Consider the following 23256-nt stretch of genomic DNA (forward strand, 5'->3'; position numbering starts at 1 on the left):
CCCACAACTTTACTTCTCTTGTGCTGTGGAACTGCAGAGCAACTTAGTCAAGCTTATGGTGACTGTGTTTGTCCTACAGTATGAAATGAAAAAAATTCTACACTGTTATGAAAATTGAAATATGCAGACTTTTTGCATGTAATCTTAAAACTTTATCTTGATTTTGTGACTCCAACGGAAATTTCTACAGAATAAGAATGTGTGCTAACATTTGGATATTAGTCATTTCAATGTTTTTTTTTTAATGTGTGGATACATCCCTTCCAGAACTCTAAATGTAAGGTAATGCTCATTGCAGTATTTATGAGTTCAGAATAAGGGCTCGTGCTAGTTGCTGTGCACAGTGGTTCCAGCGCATGCATTGTTAAAAATGCCACTGATTGGCTACAATAAGGAGCCCTGATTTCAACAAGCAGGAAAAAGTAAACAAGCAAAAAGTATAAATGGTCTCTTAAATGAATTGACACCATTTCTGGTAGAAACTGGAAACAGAAAACGTGATTTGTAAAGATATCTGGAGGTTTCAGCTGTGTATTTCTGGTGAGCTAAGGCGTCTTTGGACTATAATAGACTGTCTCCAAATGCCACGTGCACAGGCAGAGTCCTGGATGTACAGCTCATATGATTTTCTCCTCCGTTAACCTTGTAATTGTCAGAGAACGTTTGGGGACATCTATTCTGCCTGTAAACACAGAGGCTCGAATGACTTATTTAAAAGTCTACGTTTCTGATTTTCTTCCAGGTCAGTGGTGACTTTGTTAGAGTACTGAAACTCTGCGTCTCAGACTGTCACTTTCAGCTCTAGTCATGCGAGCCCAGAGTACCGTGAATGTTGGGGCTATGAGAAAAATAATTCAAGGTGACACACATTTTTGCTGGTTGTGGGCAGTGCTTAACTTAGCCATGTTTGTGAAAGACTCAACGCAGCAGTGTTTTTGCAGGCAGCAGCAGTGTGGTAATTAATTATCCCTACGTCCATAACAGGAAAAAAAAGCTCAAGGGGTAATTGGTTCAGCCAGTAAAGATCAATTTGATCACAGAAATCACTGGCTTGAGTCTGGGCTGAGCTTGTTAGCTAAGGGCGGAGCGGTGGCTCTGGGGCTAAGGATCTGCGCCTGTGGCTGGGAGGTTGCCGGTTCAAATCCCGCAGCAAGGCCCTTAAACCCAGCTGCTCCAGGGATGCCGTATAAATGGCTGACCCTGCGCTCTGATCCCAAGCTTCTCTCTCCCTGTCTGTGTGTCTCATGGAGAGCAAGCTGGGGTATGCGAGAAGACAAATTCCTAATGCAAGAAATTGTGTCTGGCTAATAAAGTGATCTTCTCTTATCTTAATTGTATCCTTTGTTGCCCCAGTGTATTGGTGCTGCCAGGATTGGGTGGGCTTAAAGATGACTTTAAAGTCCAGGAATGATATCCAGTACGGGGTCATGGGGCAGCCAGGGCCAATTGTTCCAGAAGCTAGTTAACTAGGTGTTTGGACTGTGGGAGGTAGCTGGAATCCTGGGAGGAAACCCTTGCGAGCTGGGGCAGAACATACAAACTCCACACAGATGGTACCCCAGGTTCCCAGCACTGAGAGGCAGAAATGCTAACCCCTGTGCCATCATCCATGGTTTTATCGGGATTGATTGGTGTTATTGGTGGGAGCTACATTTGATGCTTAACTCTGCTGTCAATACTTGGCATTAAAAGATTGGGATAACCTTGGTGCATCCTTCGGGCACTGCTTGCATTCAGCCTGTGGCTCTCCTTTGCAGAAGGGGACAGCTGGAGTTTCAACTGGGAATATTTAGTGATAGATCAATGCTGATCTCACTTTAAAAAAAAGAAGGAGAAACATCTGGAGATTAGGAAAAAGGAAATTTTGAGCTCTACCTTCTGTGTGGATTAAAGGGGGGCTTTGTCTTATAGCTACATAAATCCAGGACCTCATTTCGGGTGATGATGACCCCAGCACAAACAAAATTATTCAGAAACTCTGTCCTACTGATTGCAGAACACAGAGAACACAGGCACAGATGCAAGACTTTATAATGTACAGTTTTCAAATGGAACTTGGGCTGTGTGAGAGCATTCTGTATACAGTACAGTTAATAGCTGAAGGGCTAATGACACTGTAGATAAACACTGTGAAGAGTAATTTGTGAGAGATTGGCATTAAACGTCCTCAAAAAACATTACTAGCAGGATCTTTTTCCTTAATATTATTGGTCATTCTTTGTTGATTTGATTGATGAGTGCACTGCACTAGGGAATGGATTATGTCATTCTAATGGAAGCAGAGAAACTACAAATGCACTTTCATTATGGACTAAGGCATGGGTTACAAAGTCTATCATCTCTATTTAGCACAAGTAAGATATCGTTAATATTAAATAAGATTTGGTAAAATGAAGAAAACCACAGAACACAAATGGTGTAGAATAGTTTGTGATCTTGAGTGTGGGGTTTTTCCTATGTTTGTGTTGGTTTATACTTAGATTCTTGCAGATGAATCCAAATTCCAGTCAAAGAAAGAAGCATGGTGTTCTGATGTAAAAGCCAGACTATAGAATTATTACCCAGGCTCTCAAATTAGCGGATGCTGCTGGTGTCAGCAGAGTCTTTCTCCACTGTGAAAATCTGATGCAGTAGGTTGCAGACGATATATAACAGCATTTGCATAGGGCCCAGCAGAAAACAGGATTGTGGCTGTGTTGCATTGATGAAAGACTTATTGAATTAGTTGTTGGTAATTGAAAGTAAATGCAGCTTTAAAATGTAAAATAAATGACACTATATTGTATCATGTGGCATTTTCCCGGCACTTAGTCTTATAATTCAGGCAATTTCTTGCTATTAAATCTTTGCATCGGAAAGTCGTTTCACCAAATCCTAGTAATAAGTTGCATTTCTATGGTGGTTTTGATCACAAAGGATCCCAGAGCACTTCATATATAGTAGGAAAATCTGATCACTGCTGAAGTGCAGTACCCACTTGGGTGAGACACAACAGCTATTATTTGACAATTGCACCAATACGCAGCAGGTCAGGAGAAGAAACGAGACATTACTTTACAGGTTGAGGTAAGGTGGAGGTTTAAGGGGGCCAGATTGTGAGGCTTAAAGTAGAAATGACCATGAACCCTGGAGTTAACGCCCCCTAAGTTTAAGAACAGTGTCGGGATTTTTAATGACCGAGGAGTCACAACCTCAGTTTAATGTCTCTCCATGACCCACATAAATAAGGTAAATGGTGCGTAATCCCGTCCTTTTCCTAATATAGTTGATGTACTTTTTGTCTTCACTCGCCTCCTTCCGTGTTTTCTCGGCTCTGGTTAAACTCCAGACAGCTATCTGAGGAGGGGGTGAGGGTGTGGGCAGTTCCTTCCTGCAGCCCGCTAATGTCTCCGAATCCAGAGTTCACGCGCAGTTCACTGGAACGGTAGGGCCAGGAATGCCAGGAAAGGGCAGGCATGTCTGGTTTTATAGCATTGTACTTGCAGAAGTCGGGGTACGTCCAGTAGAATTGGTGAAGACCACCCACTCAGTGGCAGAATTCCCTCTGGACCAGCGCTGTTGTAGACTAGCGGTCCCCCGTTCTGCTTTTGGAGGGCTTCTGGAGCTCCGAGCTCTTCTGATTTTCAGTCCAGCACAGAAGTTAAATAATTAAGCTCATTAAAGCCTTCGTAGAACAGTTGTTTTAATAAGGAACAAGTAATAAGCTTATTCGATGCTGAAAAGAGAAGAAAGGAAACCCAACGTTTCGGCTGTGGGGCCTTCTTCGGGTGTGAGAAAGGCTCCACCGCCGAAACATTGTGTTTTCTTTCTTCTCTTCTCAGCGTGGAATAAACCTACTGTATTACTCGTTCCTTTGCAGCCTATGCATGCTGACGCAGCTACCCACCTGAACCATTACAGGGGAGTGCTCATTTTCATACGACAGGGAGTCTATAGCTCCCTAAGTCTTAAAAACATAGGACGGGTTTAGAAATTAGTGTGAACCGTCTGCTAGCTGGATAACTCTAATGGCTGATGATTCTGCTAGGTTTTAGAATTCTTCCCAGTACTGTTTACATGATCCGGTAGCATTTAACTTAGCTGTCAAAAAGCCTGTTGATCGCTAAGAATGCTTATTGTGACTGATTCCCACAGTATCATACCTACCAAATCTTTCTTTCCATTTGAATTACTTTTAATTTATAACCCGATAGGAGTTATTTTAAAAGCTATAGGAGAGCAATACTCTTAAACCATGGTTAAAACATTTGTTCCAGTTTTTGGAAATCTCCAAGAATGTGATTTAAAAAAACATAAAACTAAGGCCTGCCTGCCAAAATTTAATTTAAGAGTAGCTTATGTAGGCATATCTTCAACATAAGAATCCCAACAGTCTTTCATATTTTGCAGGTCTCGGAAGAATATAAGTTTATGACAAAACTTTATGACAAAAAAAAAGTTTATTAATGACACAGCATCTGTTTCTACTACAAACTCTTGAAATACAAGAAATTATTCAAATTTGGAGTGAAGTCCTAATGTCACATTAATGTTAAACACATTAACAAACAAAAAGGTCTTCCAACTAATTGATAACATTGTTTTACATGTCTTCTAAAAAAATCTGGTTTTGCCTTGGGGGTCAGCTTTATCCGAGTGTAGCTGTCGGAAAGTTTGAGTGGCCCGTCGGAATTGTAACTTTAAAAAAAAAAAGTGAATTGTGAACTGTAACTTTAAAGAAATTATCAGACAAAATCACAAAAAAAAACTGGCAAAAAGGAAATCTGTTCTTGTTTAAAAATGCATGGAAATCAGTGCTGCCTGAGCCCTGAAGAATGTTTTGTCATTCGCTGGTGTTCCGTTTAGTGTTTGGAGGGCAGGGAGTCTGCGTGCCTCCAGGCTGTCTCACTGGCTCCACGATGTGTAAACAGTCGAGTTCCAGAATTGGAACTCCAGCCGAACGATAAACTCTCAATCTCGACTAATTAGGGCGCAAAGTTCACCACACCACAGTGGCCAATTGTCCCTCTGCTTAAGAAAAAAAAAACACACAAATTAAATGCTGTTGGTCACGTAAACAGACTAGAATCCCGAGCCTTTTTTCCCCCAACACATCACGTTAAACCTATTTTCTTTCAAGCCATTTCCTTCAGCTCGCGTTCAGTTCGCGGCGGCACATTTGCGCAGTTTGCTTCCTGCTTGTTTGCGAGAGGCATCGCTTTTTCGACGCTGAGGCGTCGTTGTGAAAACCAAACTTCTAAAAACAGCCTCGCTCTCAGATTAACGTTGCTTTGAAATTTCAGGATTAAAGATGTCGGTTTGACAAGAGGAAGAAGAAAACCAGGGTACTGCCAAATAGATTCCTTGCAAAGCAGTTGCATTGTGCTGAGACTTAGATTTGTGTATAATATTATAAAATTATAGCCTATATATGAACTGGCAGAGGTCTTTATTTGTGGGAGAGATTTTTCAAATATGGTAAAGCTAATAAGGAGTAAGATAAATTTTGAGTTTATTTGGTGTTTGACTGTCATGTACTGTATACATTTTATTTCACATCCTTTTTTGGGGGGGTACAGTTGTTGGTTCAGATTATTCTGGTTGGGTACCTCAGGTATGTTAGCTGAAACTCAGTACATCTTTCATTTTGAGCAGCAGTGTGGCATTTTGGGGAGTTGTACAGTAACTGCAAGGTGCAAATCCTGACAGGGATGCAGTTGTTGTACATTTGAGTGAGGTACTTCATTCAAATTGCCCCTGTATAGTGCCCATCTGTATTAATAAGTACACTCTTCTACATGAAGTGATATTTTATATTATGAACCGTTGACAATTAAAACATACCCTGTGATGGACTGTTTGGGATCTCACTTGTTGTGACCCTGTATTGGACTAAATAGTTTTATATAAAAGATGGGTGAATGAAAATGAAAACGTTTCCTATTGAACTTTAGTACCATACTCATTTACTTCAATTCAGTATCACACTTCTGTGTTACACAAAATAATCCACCACTGCAGTGGTAAATTAGCTGCTTTCTGAAAGCTGCGCAGCATAACAGCAAAAATGCTTGTCAAAGAAAATTTTGTTTTACTTACAGTACAAGGTCCATGTTGTTGTTTTTTCTATCACAGTGTAAAATCGCCTTTAAAAATCAACTCTGTTGCGGAGTTGAACCCAGAGTCCCTGCTAGGTGTGCTTTGAGAATTCAGTTTGGGTTCCAACACTTTACCTCAACTCTGCAAACTGCAGCTCATTGGTTTGCTGTCTTTGCTAAGACACCTCTCCACGCTTTCTGCAGAAGTTCAGTTTTTACCAGTTCTGCAATTTTGCACCTTCCAGACGGGACAGGACTGGAAAATTGCTCTTAAATGAATTCATTTGCAAATTAAGCATTTTGCCTGTTTGAAATTGAGTATCGTTTCACACTCTTGAGAATTATAATCCAAAAGGTATTCATGATGTTTTAATGTACAGATCGTATGGTTATTAGTCATTTTGTTGCACCTTGTTTTTTGCATTTTGAATTTGTGACTTTTCAGGTTTTTAGTTTATGCAACCTAAATGCAGTGAGTGTCCATGAAATATCAACAGTGCTAATCAGCTGTTGACTGGATCTGATGTGTGATGAAGCACTGAAAAACGGATCAGTAGTCCAAGTTTACTAAGCATGATCACTAAACAATATTCATCTCTGCAAAGGTCTGATACATTCATGAACACGTATGGTGTATGGTCATACAGTAGGTAATCCTATACATCAGTGAAATTTAGTGCCGTGGTATGTATTTATAATTTTCACATAAACTCAGTTGCTTTTTAAAAAAATCCCCCAAAGTTTGGAAGCATTTACTTTAGTTCAGAATATGTTTTGAGTCTGAATATGTTTTCTGTAGTGATGCTTGCAGGTTTCTTTGAATAAAGGCATCAGCTTGTTTGGTTACATTAGAATAATTTAGCATAGCATTTTATATATATATAGTGTAGACTGTGTGGGAAAGTGTATTGTAATGAAAATATAGAAATGTAATCACCACCATCATAGTAAAATCATATTGCTCTTTTTGCAGCTTTCTTATATGGGTTTTATCAGTGAACAGCAGGATTCAAAGCTGTGTAATCTTTAGTCTGTTCTCTTCACAGTAAGGGGTCTAAAATCTGTGTTGCCCCCTTTTCTTTAAAAACACAAGTGTTTAGCATTTCCTCGCTCACAGTGGCTCTCCTGAGAGTTTTGTTGCTTTCTCTGAAACTTCAAGTTGGCGGTTGGTGGTGATGATGCCCTGTCACAGTTAATAAGCCAAGCTCTCTTGGGATAAGAAGGTGAGTGGTGGGAGTATTTCCCTGCAAAGCATTCCAGGAGAAAGAGGGATCAAAAAACAGGGGATTGAGGGATCTGTTAATTGTGTCATGGCTGATGGAGCCTAATTGAAAACTGCACGGCAGCCAGAGAAGCAGTTGTCAGAAAGTAAGATCATAGTCACACTTTTAACCGGCAAAAAAAAAACCGAGACAGCTGATGTAGGCAGAAAAAAAAAGTATTTCCAAGACTAATTTCTACAACGCAGCTCCAGTCTGGAGAGACTGGAGAGCAGCAGTTCTGAGTGTTGTTTTGTTTCTGCAGACAACAGCAAATGTAGGGCCCTGCTACCTTTGACTGAGCAGCCTCATCACTGAGATGGAGATGGAACACATTACTAGTCAAAGACCATGTGCTACACATACACTGTGTCACCTGGACATGCAGGACACCTATATTATGTTATGGGGACATACTGTTAAGCCCACCCTTCAAAAAATGATGTACCATTTTAAATTCAAATGTGAAAAAACAACTCCCAGCAGCCTCTGTTGCCTTTGTGCAGTTGCACACATTACTGGTTGGCATGATACCTCTCCCGCTCCCTGCTATAACACAGTTTAAAGCCCATTTACGTCTGATTGCTTTTGATTACACCCTTATGTGACACGTGAGTCTAGTAAAATGTTTCATTTAAAAAAAAAATGTGAATGGATTAAAAGGCTCAAACTCACTAATCAAGTGTTAAATTGTTACCTTTGATACATCAGATTCCTTTGTGGATAAAACAATACCAGAGTACCAGCAAAAAGGCACATTCTTACCATTTATTGTATCAGCCTGTCCCTTGCTGATGTAAGAATTATTTTTTGGGAAAAATTAGACACCAGTATTACTGTAGGTCTGTGCCATATTTTCAAAATCTATTCTTCGTTTTTTTTTTTCCTAATGAAAATTATTTCATGACAAATAGATACACACATCCTAATATCAAAGTTCACTTTCCTAATTCCTGCTGATTAGAATGATCTTTTATAATACAATTAATCAAGTCTATAACAATTCTGAAATGAGTGAAAATACTATTCCATGTTTTCAAGTAGTCTTGCATCACCTCTGCGTATGTGCTTGCGTTGTAATATCCTCAATAATGTCCATCCGTATGTCTTTCCTGACCACTTCATCCGGTTCAGGGTTGCAGGGCAGCTGGAGCCTATCCCAGCATGCAATAGGCACAAGTCAGGATTCAGCCTTTATGAGACGCCAGTCCATCACAGGGCATGCGCACTCGGGTCAGTTTTCCCAGCAGCAAGTTAACCTACCAGTATGTTTTTGGACTGTGGGTGGAAACCAGAGCCCCCAGAGGAAACTCAGGCAAGCTCGCGGGGAGAACATGCAAACTCCACACAGATCCTCAGATCTGGAATCGAACCCAGGGCTCCAGCGCTGTGAGGCAGCAGTGCTACCCACTGCACCATGGTGCCACTCATCTCTACCCTCTCTACAGAATAAAATATCTTCCTGCATGAATGGAAGAGGCTGTAAAATGTCAGGATTCGGGTGTGCAGGAGAGATTGTGTGTGAGAGAACAGGTGTCCTGGAAAGGGCAGATTCCCAAGGGCAGAACCGGTTTACCTCTGACCCGCTTGGCTGTTGTTTGCCCCCTCACTGTCCCCTCCAGGCACCTCAAGCCGGCTGTTGCCAGCTTCCTTAGGCTCAGTAGAAGTCCACCACATTTCTCTTCAGCTACTACATCAATCCCAGACCCCCCATCAGGATTTCATCAATAGACCTCAAAAAAGCCGCGGATAGGCTGCACAGTTTTGTTTAATAGCACATCAGCGTTATCGGCAGCTAAATTGCTTCCCAACTGTATTTGAACTCAGGACTCGCCAGCTGGCTACTGTGGACATACAGTAGATCATTCAGCAGTATTTTTTTGTTTGTTCTGTCATTTATATTCCGGTTGTTGAAGCTGGTGGACACAGCTGTTGTCACAGTAATGATATTGCGGTTACTCGCGCAGTAAAGGTACAGTACATCTAGCCTAGACGCCAATGACATGAGCTCAATGCGAGCTCAGTGCGAAGTCGAAGTGGTTCTCATCTTTTCACTGTAGTACCGGACAGAAACTGACCAGTCAGAAGCAAATAAAAAGCTTTCAGTACCCCCCTCAGCTTCAGTGCTTCTGTGTTTTCCACCTGGAATCACATCCACACCCTTTTTAAAAGCAAACATTTATGGGCTAAACATTCTAGTTTGTTCATTAGGTGTTGTGCCAGCTTTTAAACCTTTGCTTTGTTTTTATAGTCACTCTTACGGATCCCATTGTGCATTCCCATCTTCATGTTGTGCTTTAATACTCGCCTTACCCAAACGTGTATTATACATGATTTTTAAGTATAATATACTCTGATAAAAGGTAAGTCATTTTTTAAAGAGGTTCAGGTGTTTGTGTGTGTTGACTGTAAAGGCCCAAGTGAGGTTTAATTCCCCAGAAAGAAGAAATGCAGCTCTTCGGCCTTCTTCGGGTTGGTGGTGTGTGTCGACACTTGAAGAAGGCCCGGCGGCCGAAAACGTTGCGTTTTTTTCTTTCTACTTTTCAGTGTTGAATTAGCCTTTGGCATCACAGATACTTTCCTTAAAAGGCGTATTAAAAACGCCTCTATCTGCGCTGTTTGTAGACTAGAGCACAACCGCAGTTGGGAAACTTTGTGCTTCTCCTGCAGGCGGTAGGAAAGGCTGCCGCGCTGAATCGCGTTCCTCTCTGAAGGGCGGAGGGAAGGGATTTGGTCGATTTGAACTGAAATCCGGAAATTCCATCAAAACATTGGATCGTCTTCTTTGCCCTTGTTCGACAGAGCTCACTGGCAGCCGTTTCCCTTTGGCAATGTTAAAGCAGCACTGGCTTGTCATTAAAATACTTGCCACTTCTGTCTGCGTCAGGTTTTTTTAAACCATTATACCCCCATCCACTCCCCCACCCCCCATCTCTCCAGTCCAACCCCCGTCCCCTCCCTACAGTAGACGCATTCCTGGCCTGACTGTAAAAGAGATAACAGCACCAGCAGCAACTGCAAAAGAGGTGTTTGGCGGTGCCGAGGAGCCAACCTGGGCTGCGTCCCAGATCCCCAAAGCCCTTGGAGGGTTTCCTCTTTCAGACGCAGAAAGGAAAGCTGGCTGCGAGCCAGCACTGTAAATTCTAATAGGTGGTCTGGCTGTCTCGACTGTCTGCCTACATGCCTGTCGGAATCTAAGCCTCATCTTCAAAGCCTGCGTTTTGTCAGTCGACTCCACCCAGCCCGAGCCGATTTCCTCCCTGCAGGGAGACAAGTCTGTAAATAGTGCTTTAATGTGTCTGGCTTTGGATACAGGATGGGAAAGTACAGGTTCTCCTCTCTGGCCGGTTATTCCCTGTCTGTGTTGCCTACGGCAGCTTCCTAACAGTTTTTTTTTCGGCTGTGGGTATGAGTTTACACTTCTGGCTGAGTAGTCCTTGTAGTTTCCGGAGCGTTTTTAGAAATGAAAGAGAACAAGTGCAGTTTCTGACCCAGTAGTACTTTCACGATGGAACTTTTTCCATCGTTAATCACTGGCCCGGCTTGGTACTGTTGTGAAGTTGGCAACTTGTGTTTCTAGCAGTGGGGAGTTTCATTCTTTGCCCGTGGCCGGTTTCTCCCTGTCCTTTGAATTGCTTCCTGAGTCGAGTTGTGAAGGTTCTTCCTCACTGTAAGCAGACGTTGTAATCCGCAGGGCAAGACTGTACCTCAGGAAGATCTCCCCGTCAGTCTGTCTGTCCATCCATTTTCTAAATATTTAATCCAATACAGGGTCACGGGAGCCTATTCCAGCTAGCAATGGGCACAAGGCAGGGTACGCCCTGGACAGGCCACCTGTCCATCGCAGGGCAGGCATGCACAAACACAGACAGGCACACACTCACACCAGGGCCAGTTTTCCCAGAAACCAGTTCACCTCCAAGTACCTCTTTGGACTGTGGGAGGAAACCCACATAAACACAGGGAGAACATACAGACTCCACACAGATAGCACTCCAGGACCAGATGTGGACCCCGATCCCCAGGACTATGACTAGTAATCCTAAATGCTAAGCACTCTAACATTGTACCGCAGAGTGTAGTCATCTGCTCTATATTTGTGACATTCTGTAACAGTTTACAGTAACATAAAGATGTTTTCTGACCTCAGTCCACCTTTCCGTATAATCGAGACAAAATTCCAAACTGGTAAACTGAAACAACGCAGATTGCATAGCACAAAATCACTGCATGTTTTAAAATACGTGCTCGTATGGAAAGAACCACTTCATTCTAAATTTCATAATGACTTTTAGTTTGATCTAAGGAAGTAGGTCCCGCGTAGATCAGCTCAATAATTTGAGTGCAAAACCCATATGACGGCTAACACAACATACAAATTTATCAGACAGATTCTGTGATTTGTGTTTCCTTCCTGAGTTTTTTATTAGTAGGTTCTGAGATGCAGACTTCTGAAACATATAACCTCTTATTTTCTTAATTTTAGAATGGTATTTGATAAAGAAAGCGAATGTAAAGTGGTTAACAGTAAACTTCAAACAAGGCATTTTAAAGTAGGAGACCAGAATATAAATTTTCCTGTGAATGGCAAACCATTGGAAGACTCTTACTAATATTGCTTAGCATTTTTATTTATTTAATACCTCTTTTCTTGGACAGAATTTGCGGCTGATTTGCCAGAATCTTGAAATATGTGTGTGCTTTGGCACGTAAAGAGTTGTAATTCTTAAATATAAATGACTGCTGTAACAATTCTCTTGAGTACTGCTGGTATTTGTAATGAATTAAATAGAATTGGACAGGTTGGAATTACATTTTATTAAATGGATGTCACTTTAAATTTTCATTTTAATCATAAAAAAGCAACATAACATGTTGTTTAAGAGAAAGTAGCGAACCATGTCTTAGACCTCTCTAAAAGTCTAGTATGTCTTAGAGGGTGTGGGGGTGGAGGGTGGGATATTATGAGACAAAAAAAATTAAACGTACAGCCAGTATGATTCTCCGTGTTTAGATGAAATTTCTGTCTTCTTTTTTGCTTTAATAGCAAAAAGAAGTGACCTACATAGGTAAAAGAGAGAGGTGGTATTTAAATTAAGCTGCTGTATCAGATCAAAGTTGTGCTTTGTGGCACTGCAGCTCCTAGTATGATAAGCACTGGAAATGAGGTGCTTGACTTACTTAAGGAAAGCTGTGTATTTGTGTTTCTTGAATAAACACAATTCTAAATAATTCATTTTAACGCTCATCCTTAATTCCGCAGACTAAGCATAATATCTGTGAAATGGTATTAATGAAATTAGTGTGGTAGCAGACTGTTTTCTTATTTTTGTTCCCAATAACTGGTCTGAGCTGTTTTTGCTTCTCTGGTACAGTCTCTTTGCCTTCTGTAGCTGTTATAGCGGCAGCTATATCACCCAGCTCAAAACCTACTGAAGCTCAGCAGGTCTGAGCCTGGCCAGTACCTGGATGGGAGACCTTCTGGGAAAGCTAGGGTTGCTGCTGAAAGAGGGGTTAGTGGGACCAGCAGGGAGTGATACCTTAGGGGGCTTGTTTGCATGAAGGGGCAGGAAATTGAAGAAAAACTTAATTTGGATCATAATTGCTTCTTTACTTTGAATTTGAACTTTGGCGGACCAGAGCATAGAGCTCTAGATCGAATTAGGACTTTGCAGCCTAAGGCAAGACATGTTCTTAGTAATGTATCTCAACCTGTCTGCATGTATGCAGTACTGCCTGACATAATGTACCTCAGGGTAATTGATGTGATGGGACACTGTGGTCATTTAAATGAGTCACCGGCAGAGGATTTTGAAGACAGAAAATTCATATAAAAGAGGAGTAAGGCCTAAATTCAGCTTAGAGTTTTTTTTTTATAATGAAGATTAGAATAAACTGATCAGGGATATATTAGGGGAATGAACTCTCCTAAAGAAAAAGACAGACACCTGCAGTCTGGAACGTCTTAAATTCTTTCTCGATCTTTTTTAACTTCCTGATCTACTTAATATTACATTTTTTTTAAACTATAAATGGCACATCTTGATTGCATGCTAGAAACACTATATCAGTCAATAGGAGTGCTCAACACGACCTTAGCAATATAGGTGATCCTCTTTTTTACTGGTTCCTGCCATTTGTTTCACTCGGAGTTGTGTTGGCCTTGCAGTGCACAAAGTGCATGTACTGGAGAGCAGAAATTCTGTCTGCAGAATGGCTAAACTCTGGCCAGCTCACCTGAGAAGATGCCCAATTTCCACTGAGGCTCTGGGAGCCTGAGTGACTCTCAGTGAGTCCGTATTCCTGGATAGTGCAGAACGTGAACCACTGATAATACACAGAAGTTCTTTGGTGGGGGGAGGCAAAAATCTCTCTTACATCGTGAAGTCGGTGATGGATCTTGAAGAGAAACCTCATTATTTTGATTTAATAGCTTTTCCTTTTGCAAGAGAACCCCTTAATTACACAACGTGATGAAGTATGTCACACAAAGTCTTTTGATTTTTTTCTGTGGGAATGAATCTTTTTCTCAGCGTTCTTCATGTTCTTCCTTGCAGATCCCCGGCCCCTGTACCGAGAGGAGACCATCGTCATTGCTTTGGCTTCTGTCTCTGTAGTGGCGGTCCTCATTGTGGCCCTGTTCTTTGGCTACAGGATGCTGACAGGTAGGAACATCTTTCTTCCTCAAGAAGATGGGGAATTGTAAGATCCTTAAGGCACTAGCTTGCAAGACGCTGCTAGTGGCAGCAACATTAGTTGCCAGATGATAAAGCGGTTCAGTATTCATCTGCTATAATTTGGCGGCAGTTCTGTAATCTGTAACAGCTGTTGAGGTACACCTGATCCACTTGCTTTGAGAGAAAGGTGTCCAAATTTGCACATAAATGGGCAGACATAATAATGAAGATCCTTTACCATATGCTTGGGATACGATCTTATTTCCTTTGCACCAGCAGCAGATAAACACGCTGGGTTTCTCCTGCACATGCTCGGTTTAATCCTACACAGAAACATTATTACTCTATTAAATACATCAGATTAAACAAGAACCAAAAGCTCTTATTTCATTTTTCTTTAATTTTCAAAAGATGTTCAATGTTTAGACCCTGGCTGCTGGGTCTGGTACAGGAGAGTTGCGTTTTAAATTGGGGAAGGAGCTACAGACCCCCTGTCGTATGAAAATGAGCACTCCCCTGTAATGGTTCAGGTGGGTAGCTGCGTCAGCATGCGTAGGCTGCAAAGGAACAAGTAATAGGTTTATTCCATGCTGAAAAAAAGAAGAAAGAAAACACAACGTTTCGGCCGTGGAGCCTTCTTCAGGTGTGTTGTGTTTTCTTTCTTCTTTTTTTCAGCGTGGAATAAACCTATTACTTGTTACTCCCCTGTAATGGTTGCGTTTCACCACAGTTCCTGTTCGCTTGAATTCATGCCAGTATTCTGAGAGTCTGGTTCAGGAAAGGCTCCCACATACCAGTGTGTATCTTTTTGTGATTTGTGGTTGCCGTTTTGTCAGTAATAAGCAACCTGCGGGTGCTCATTTTAATGTGGCACGGCCCTGGGGCTGTAATTACTGCAGCTACCTCGCCATTGAACTTCAGAAATATGATGTCAATGCCAACTGGCTTCCATCATGTTACTAGAGTCAGAAACTGTAAGCCTTGGGTGGCCCTCCTCCCTCCATGGTAATAAACCGGATTCCCTCAGAGTCGGGGACAGGGGATGTAACCCCTGGTGTTCTTCATTCACCTTTACTGAAACATCAGGGCAGCTGGTGCCTCCTGCCAGCTCATTCCCATGCTGCGGTTGTGCCCTTTCAGTGTTCCGCCTCTTTGGCTTGGCATCTCAGTACCTGTCTGAACTATTATCGCCCTACTCCCCACCTCGCAACCTCCGCTCTTCAAATTCTGCCCTCCTTACTGTCCCCCAAGCCCGTCTACATTGTATGGGCGACAGGGCCTTCTCCTGCTATGCCCCCAAGCTCTGGAACTCTTTGCCCAAGGATATCAGAGAGTCACCTTCTCTAAACTCCTTCAAATCCAGACTCAAAACCTTCTTCTTCAGAAAAGCCTTAACTTAACTGGTTCCATTCTTCACCCCTCTGCTCTTCTTAGAACCACCATCCACAGTCTCCTCTATTGTTATTGTTGTAATTGTAATTGTGTCTTATCTTTTGAATTCTTCTTATTTATTGTTCTAGTCTTCTTATTTATTGTTATTGTCATCCTGTAAAGCGCTTTGAGAAGCCACCTTTAAAGGCGCTATATAAAATAAAGTTTATTATTATTATTATTATTATTATTATTATTATTATTATTATTTGGCAACATTTTTAACTCCGGCTAGGATGTGGCAGGAGTCGTGGGGCTCTATACCATTAGAGCCATGCATTACTGATCTTAAAATAGACATGAACTACGTACCTTCATCGGCTCATTATGTCTGTCCAAGGTGCAGTTGCAAGTGATAACTGGGGAACAAATCAGATGAAAAAACCCTGCTGGTTAAATGTGTGCTTGCCTCGCCTGCTGAATTCCAATCATTTTAAAAGCTCCTGCGGTACCTTAAAAAACAAAAAACACCTTCCTTTCAAAATAAAAACATTTCAGTTCCTTGTGTAACTCCCTATTGCATCCTGTGGATAGGTAATGGGGGAAAAAGCCATGAAGTCTCACCTAGCGCATTCATTTTAAAAAAGAAAGAGTCCTTGAAATCAAGATGGTAAAGAAGGTGAATTAAGGGGTCAGATGTACTGCTAAATATTTCAGTTTCTGATGTAGAACAGGACACCAAAGCAACTGTCTCCAGCAAAGAAATTGGTTGCCTAGACTTTGTCTTGGGCAGCGTAGCTGCTGCGTACATGCTTTGAGAAAGTTCAAGCTGCCCATCTGAGAAGAATATCTTTCATCCGCCGAAATTCCCTTGAACTTTGAGGGATGAATCCAGAAATCCAAAAAGTACTGCGCCGAAAAGGGCCTCAGACTCCAGGTTCATTTTCTGAGTCCCTTGGCATGAAACAGAACTGTCAAGGGGAGTGCTAATACTTTTGTACTCATCAGCTCTTTGGTATCTGAAGTATGTTTGTAAAAATGTAATGAAAAATGTTACAAATTTGGAAAAATATAATGTCAATGGCAGAAGTCCTCAGGTTCACACAAAAAACAAAAAAAAATGTATTACAAAGAAGTGGGGGGTATTTGTATAAAACACTGACCTCTTTAATTCTTGTATTAAATGCCTTTTCGCACGTACAGTGACTATTGACTGTCGCAGTGCCTGCAATGAATACCGTTCCAAGGACATGATCTTCCATGTAGTTTTGCCTTAAACCTGTAACAGCGCCTTCTGCGCGACGCCACATGGCTGCACCTCTACAGTGATCCTGTGGTGCCTCTCTCTCCCCCCAGGAGACCGCAAACAGGGCCTCCACAACATGGACATGATGGAGGCGGCTGCCTCTGAGCCCTCCCTGGATCTGGACAGCCTCAAACTCCTGGAGGTAAGCGCACTAAGCCTCGTGATGGCTCTCCTCTGGTGTTTGTTAACACCGGCGATTAACATCATTTTTTATCTGATGTTCAGAAAATATACGGCATGTCATTGGCCTGGGTTTTTGAAAATGCCATAGATACGTTAGCCCTATCAGCAATGTAAGAAGAGAGTAATTGACAGGTGTGGGTTTCCTCCCACAGTCCAAAAACATGCTGGTGGCTAACTGTATTCTGGGAAAATTGGCCCTGTCGTGAGCGTTCGTGTCTGACCTGCAGCAGACTGGAAGAGTTCCTGAATTGGAAGCAGTTAAGAATGGATGAATGGAATATACCTTTTTCTGTCTTTATAACGAAACAACGCTCAGTCATGTCTTTTTGTAAGCCCCTTGCAGGGAGCCATTAGTGGCAGGCGGATGTGTGCAGACCTCTGCTTTCAGAATAAAAAACATTTGGAGGGTGTTTTGTCAATTTTCCAAGTTTTGCTTATTCTTAATAATTTGCCCCACCAAAATCCACTTCCTGCATTTCCTCCGTGCTTATTATCCACTGGTTTTTAAGGCTGATATTGCAGAGGAAAATCCAGAACCTGGAAAATTCAGGCCAACTCTAATGAAATATGGGTCCAAGTGTACTCTTGAGGGGCTTAGTGACATGGAGACCCACAAGAAGAAAAAAGATTGAACTTTTAAACTTTTAAGTACGTCACCCTTGACTATTACAGGCTTGGAGTCACAGTACAAGACGACACTGTGACTTCCCGAATGTATCGTTGCAAACAGTGTGTCTCCATTTTATTTTCATAACTGTGTAGGTGTGAAGGATGGTCATGTGACCTTGATTTCTTTTGTAGAAGGTATACAAGTTAAATGCTGTTACATATTAGTGTACCATATGTATATGCTGAATTATTTCTGTATTGCATGTATAACAAGATGAAACGTATGTCATTATCTTTAATTTTCTCTGAAATAACATTTCGGATTCATAATCTCACTTCAAATCAGCCGGCAGATATACATCTTTTTCTTTTGGGGGAAAAAACGCAGTGTTGTGGTTACACATGTTTCATCATGATATGTTGGGGAGGGACATTGGCAGTTTTTAAATCATTGACTAACAGATTTATACCTCTGATTAATTGATGCAGTGGCTCTCAGTTCTGGACCTGGAATATACCTGTGTCTGCTGGTACTCACCAGTGATAAATGGTGCCTGTAACTGATCGGCTTGCAGATAGAGACTTTTTTTTCTGCACTCATTGATTTTAGAAATACCCTAAAGTGCAACTTCAGCACACAGAACTTTATGGAACTTCCTGATTAAAAGTCTGCACTCTTATTTCTGACTAAAGAGGACCTAATAGGAAATCCAAACTCAAAACTCCCTTTTTTACCTACAGTATGTCTGATTGCCCTACATTCTATCTGTATAGGCTTCTGTGCTTGTCTTCTTTAGTTTTATTTTACTTTTTTCTTTATCACTATGTATAGCATCCTTGAGTAAGGAAGGGTGCTTTATAAATAAAAGTAATCATAACTCTTAAATTGAACATTTGTCAGCAGTGATAGTATTAAATTGTATTCCTCATTAAATATAAGACGTAAACATTATTTTACTAGTGCCATAATGATGGGTTCTTGAAAGAAATCTACAGTAAATCTGCAAAAAGACCAAATTTGTATGATGCTACACAGGTTATTAAAAGTATTTACAATCATATCAGTGATTTCACAGTTTCTGGGTCAGTTTTCTTGCCCAAGTAATTCCTTACTAATGAAGCAGACTCTGGTATTGGGAACGATGGTGCCTAACTAATTTTTCCACAATGTCTCGGCACACTCTTATAAAAGACACACTTCACCTTAGAGTTTAGTTTTTTGTTTAAGTTCCAATCTCTTTTTGGCTGCTGCTGGTAATAATCGTCACTGTGAACGAATCTTTTGTCTTTGTAATAAAATTAAAATGTTGAAAAAATGTGGTGTACCTGATCCCAGAACCATGGTTGTGAGGTTTTCACTCTAGCGTTTTCTGCAAGAAGTTGAAAAGTTTCTGTTTGATTTTCTGATTACCAGGAGCGTGATATCGCTTCTGTAAAAAAAGTGAGCAGCACTCAACTTTTCGGAAAGTTCTCCGTGAAGGGGGTGGTGTTTCTCTGTGTAGGTCGTTGTTGCATTTGGAGCCTGTCCCTCTTGTGGAAGTTGTTCTTGGAGGCTACTCCTCCTTCTTCAGTGGCCCCTGTTTTTTCTGCCATAAAAACTCAAAAGATATTGGCAGGGCCATTTTCAACTGAACCTGCTACTATGTTTCTAAAAACACAAGTAGAACCAGGCACAAATTAGTCTTGGCGGATGTTATCACTTGTGAACCATACAGGCAAGTGTACCACTTCCAACCAACTGTTTATGAAATGCAGGATCAATTTCACTTGGAAACTAGAGATAAAGTCTTCGTAAAAGGCAGAGAGGACTAACACAAAACACAGTAGGGCAGTTGTGAACATGCACGACAGGAACTCCGCTGTTATTAATACTAGCTACAGTGTACGTGTTTTCATGAAGCGGAGTTTTCCCTCACGAGGAAGTGGATGGATTCGAGCTAACCCTGTTTCCCCTTGCTCCACCAGCTGATAGGCCGCGGTCGGTACGGCTCGGTCTTCAAAGGCTCTCTGGACGAGCGCCCGGTGGCCGTGAAGGTCTTCAACTACACCAACCGGCAGAACTTCGTCAACGAGAGGAACATCTACAGGCTGCCCCTCATGGAGCACGACAACATCGCCCACTTCATCGTGGGCGACGAGCGGCTGACCACGGAGGGCAGGATGGAGTATCTCCTCGTCATGGAGTACTACCCCCACGTGAGTGCCCAGGGCCTTTTTTTCTTTGCAGTAGGCAGGGAACATGCCTTCCCTGGTGTCTTCTGTTTCGTTTTTTTTGATCCCACCAAATTTAACAAGGCCTAGCCCAGGTGTTTTCAGTGTTTTAACCCTATATGGCCTATACAGACACAATTACACAATTTTGATCCACTAGCATTTTACTTCACAGTCCACGTGATCCCTGTCTCAGGGCTCAAGAATTTGGCCTATTTAAAATTCTCTGCTTTTTAAAGTTGCTGCTGATTTTAAAGGTAGAACTGGATACAGCCGGTGTCTTTCCACTTTGAAACGATGAATTTATTTGCGTTTTCTACCAATTAGTAGAAAAAGTCTAATCATTTGAATGACTGCAAGTGGACAAAGGCCAGAGCTCATCTTCCCATGAGCTGGATGTGAGCAGTGGCTTTTAATTTAGGAATATCTCTTACTTTGTGCAATTGCAAATTCAGGCCATGAAGGGTTAATGCTTAATTTAATTAGTCTAGCGCATACGTCTCATGGTTTATCGGGGTACCAGTCAATTAACGAACAATAAGAATTCATGACATGAGGTGTGGAAAAGACTGACTGGAAAGGCACACCCCGATATTTGCAATTCTCGCACAGTAGTAGGCAATGCGCAGTCCGCAGGCTCAGCACTAGGATTGTACTGGTTACAGACAGCCTTCTGTTTGTCAGACATAAAGTAAACCAGCACAAACCGTGACCCTCATGTGATGAAAATTCAGTTCGGCATGAGTTTAAGTCGAATGGGTCGTTTTGCCTCGTCTCAATGCCCTCAAACAAAAGTGCTAAGCAATTTAGTCTTTGTCATTGTGGATTCTTTTTGTGAGCATTTCATCTTTTTGAACTACAACGAAAAAACGCGTCGTTTTGGCCGAACATTTTCGGTATAATTTTCATTAAGAAAAAATAATTGAGGCGATGGATTTGAATCGTGTCCCCATGAATAGAAAGGTTTTCTGGGAGAAGGGCATTTGGAGATACATGACACATTCTTATGTACAATATATTTGAGACTTTGGTTTATTCCATAGACCTGGGTTAAAAAGTCTTAAAATAACGCTTTGAATTTTATTCAAAAATTACAATGTTGCATCTGTTAGAAAAATCTGTAGTTAAGGAGGCTGTTCTCCTTTATTATTGCTGATATTATAGCGCAGTGATACCAGTCAGTATTATTTGACAAAAGCCAGCTGAAAATCTGAGACCTTTTGGTCTAAGGTAAAAAAAAAATGGGTGGTTAAAACTTTGAAATGCACCGCACACAACGGACGTACCTTCATACAGTACCTTTTGGCTTGTACCTTGAGAAAATCCTTCTGCACGAACAATTCCAAATACCCTGCGGAGGATTCATTTGGAGAAAGAGCAGCTCCGCGCTGCAGGGTGGTGGTGTTCAGGCCACACACAAAGCAGAGCGGAGAGGAGAATGCAGCAAAGTGTCTGGAGTGTCACACAGGCTGCGGCACAGCTCCGCAGTGCTCAAAAAGCGTCTCAGTGCCTTGGGTACCTCTTAATGAGGAGGCTGTGTCAGTAGAGTGTGATTGTGCAAGTTACCAGGCACGTTGTTCGCAGAATAAGAACGCAGGGTGACTGTTTTCTACCTGTGCCTCATTATCGTGGCATGTGTCTCGCAGGAATATGGTAATCTGCCAGAAGAGAAGACATAAGGCATAGGTCCTGAACACATACAACAATTGTCAGTAGCCCAGCATATTTTTTTTTCACGGTAGCACACATGATTGGGACATGTATTTTAAAAAAAGTTTCACTTTCACCTATGTCGACACATCTGCGAAACATTCCTTGCAAAGTAAATATATTGCTTTATGTTAAAAAAAATCACTTTTGTATTTCACGGTAAAGGATTCCGGTAGATGTCGGGAAAAGATACATCCTCGAATGGTGACTTTGTCTGAAGAACAGTTCACTCCTCAGGAGGGAAGAGCAGTAGGCACTGTTGGTTAACAGTGCTTCTCTTTTCTGGCATCCCTCTAAAATAACTCTCTGCACAGGTCTTGCATGACAGCAAAAATCCTGTAATTCCCATCATGCAGCATCCACAGCAAATATAATTACTAGCTGCCTCTGGTGTCTCTCTTGAAGTGCCAGACTATATAGAGAAAACCGAATTCCTCAGGCTCTTTATGCATTAAAGCAAGACTGCAGCATGACATTGAAGCCTCCTGTTTTAATGCAGTATGCAGGACATTTTTAGTTATTAGTTAATACATTGTAGTTAAAGTTTGATCTGGTGCCACAAATATTCTCTTTTTAAATCCTTTTTCTTGTCTTATGTTGAGACCTTAAAAGTCCTTTCTTCCAGATCGTATATTTGGCTCATTTTTTGCCTGTGTTTTCTAATCTTAAAAGCAATATTAACTTTATAATTAAAAATATAAATCCTTTTTTTAACCAGTTGGGTCAGCTGAGAACACATCGTTATTTACAGTGATCATCTAGCCTAGAAACATACATCATGGCTACACTGTTTATCAGAGCAGTGAAGCCATTCATAAAGCAGAAAAATGGTTTCTATTCCAAGATTTTGTCTGGCGTACAGGCTGTGTTCAGTGCCAGCATCTAGCTGTTCTTCATTAAATTCATGGCTCTGGTATAGGGGCAGGCAACATTTGGTCTCTCAATCCTTTCCATTGGAAGTGTTCTTTCTGGGAAAGCGGTAATCGGTTAAGTGATCTTGATTAGTTCTTCAAATTAAAGTGCGATCCCAGCCCTGGGTGGGATTTGGGAATGCTGATGTGTCCCCCGTTTCTGTGTTTCAGGGCTCCCTGTGCCGCTATCTCAGCCTGCAGTCTGGAGACTGGGTGAGCTCCTGTCGCCTGGCACACTCCGTGACGAGAGGGCTGGCCTACCTCCACACCGAGCTGCTGCGAGGAGGTGAGGGACATGTGCTCCCAGCTGCACGGGCTTACTGGGAGAGGCTGACCATCACTGATGGCTGGCCGGTCTGGTTATTGAAAGGTTGTTTCAGTTCCGCAGTGAAGGTTAAACGTTTGTTAAACACTCCGCTCAATGCGCTTTACAGGTAATGGGGAATCCCACTACCACCACCAATGTGCAGCCCCACCTGGATAATGCGACGGCAGACATAGTGCGCCTGTAAGCTCACCACACACCAGCTATCAGTGGGGAGGAGAACAGAGTGATGAAGCCAGTTCATAGGTGGGGATTATCAGGAGGCCATGATTGGTAAAGACAAGGCGGAAAGTCTGAAGCCTTCATTTCCCCTCTTGCAAGGAGAAGCAGGATGTTTTTATTTTTGAATTCATACTACAGGGGTGCTGATTTAATCAATGGCAAATTAGACAATATTTTTTATTATAAAGCATTTTTTAATGTTCAGGTGGGTAGCTGCTCACACCTGAAGAAGGCTTCACGGCCGAAACATTGTGTTTTCTTTCTCCCCTTTTTTCAGCATGGAATAAACCTATTACTTGTATTTTTTAATGTTGTCAACTGCAGAGTATTCACACAGCATTTTTTTTTTAATTTAAAGTTTGGAAACACTGACGTTGAAGAAGCTGCTAATGAAA

General features: G+C 41.7%; 1 protein-coding gene across 3 annotated transcripts in view; it reads left to right on the forward strand.

Moving 5' to 3' along the window:
• The window catches only part of bmpr2b (bone morphogenetic protein receptor, type II b (serine/threonine kinase)), a 168225-nt gene that overhangs the window by 121880 nt on the left and 23089 nt on the right, over nt 1–23256 (forward strand). The window contains exons 4-7 of one of the 3 annotated variants that reach the window (XM_069196328.1): nt 13894–14001; nt 16744–16832; nt 19448–19678; nt 22486–22599. In XM_069196328.1, coding sequence (XP_069052429.1) covers nt 13894–14001; nt 16744–16832; nt 19448–19678; nt 22486–22599 — 542 coding nt within the window. Of the gene's footprint in view, nt 1–13893; nt 14002–16740; nt 16833–19447; nt 19679–22485; nt 22601–23256 lie in introns of all 3 variants that reach the window. The other 2 variants (XM_069196327.1, XM_006636761.3) reach the window with 2 other exon arrangements.

The sequence above is a fragment of the Lepisosteus oculatus genome, chromosome 12, assembly GCF_040954835.1.
Source record: "Lepisosteus oculatus isolate fLepOcu1 chromosome 12, fLepOcu1.hap2, whole genome shotgun sequence".
Classification (NCBI taxonomy): domain Eukaryota; kingdom Metazoa; phylum Chordata; class Actinopteri; order Semionotiformes; family Lepisosteidae; genus Lepisosteus; species Lepisosteus oculatus.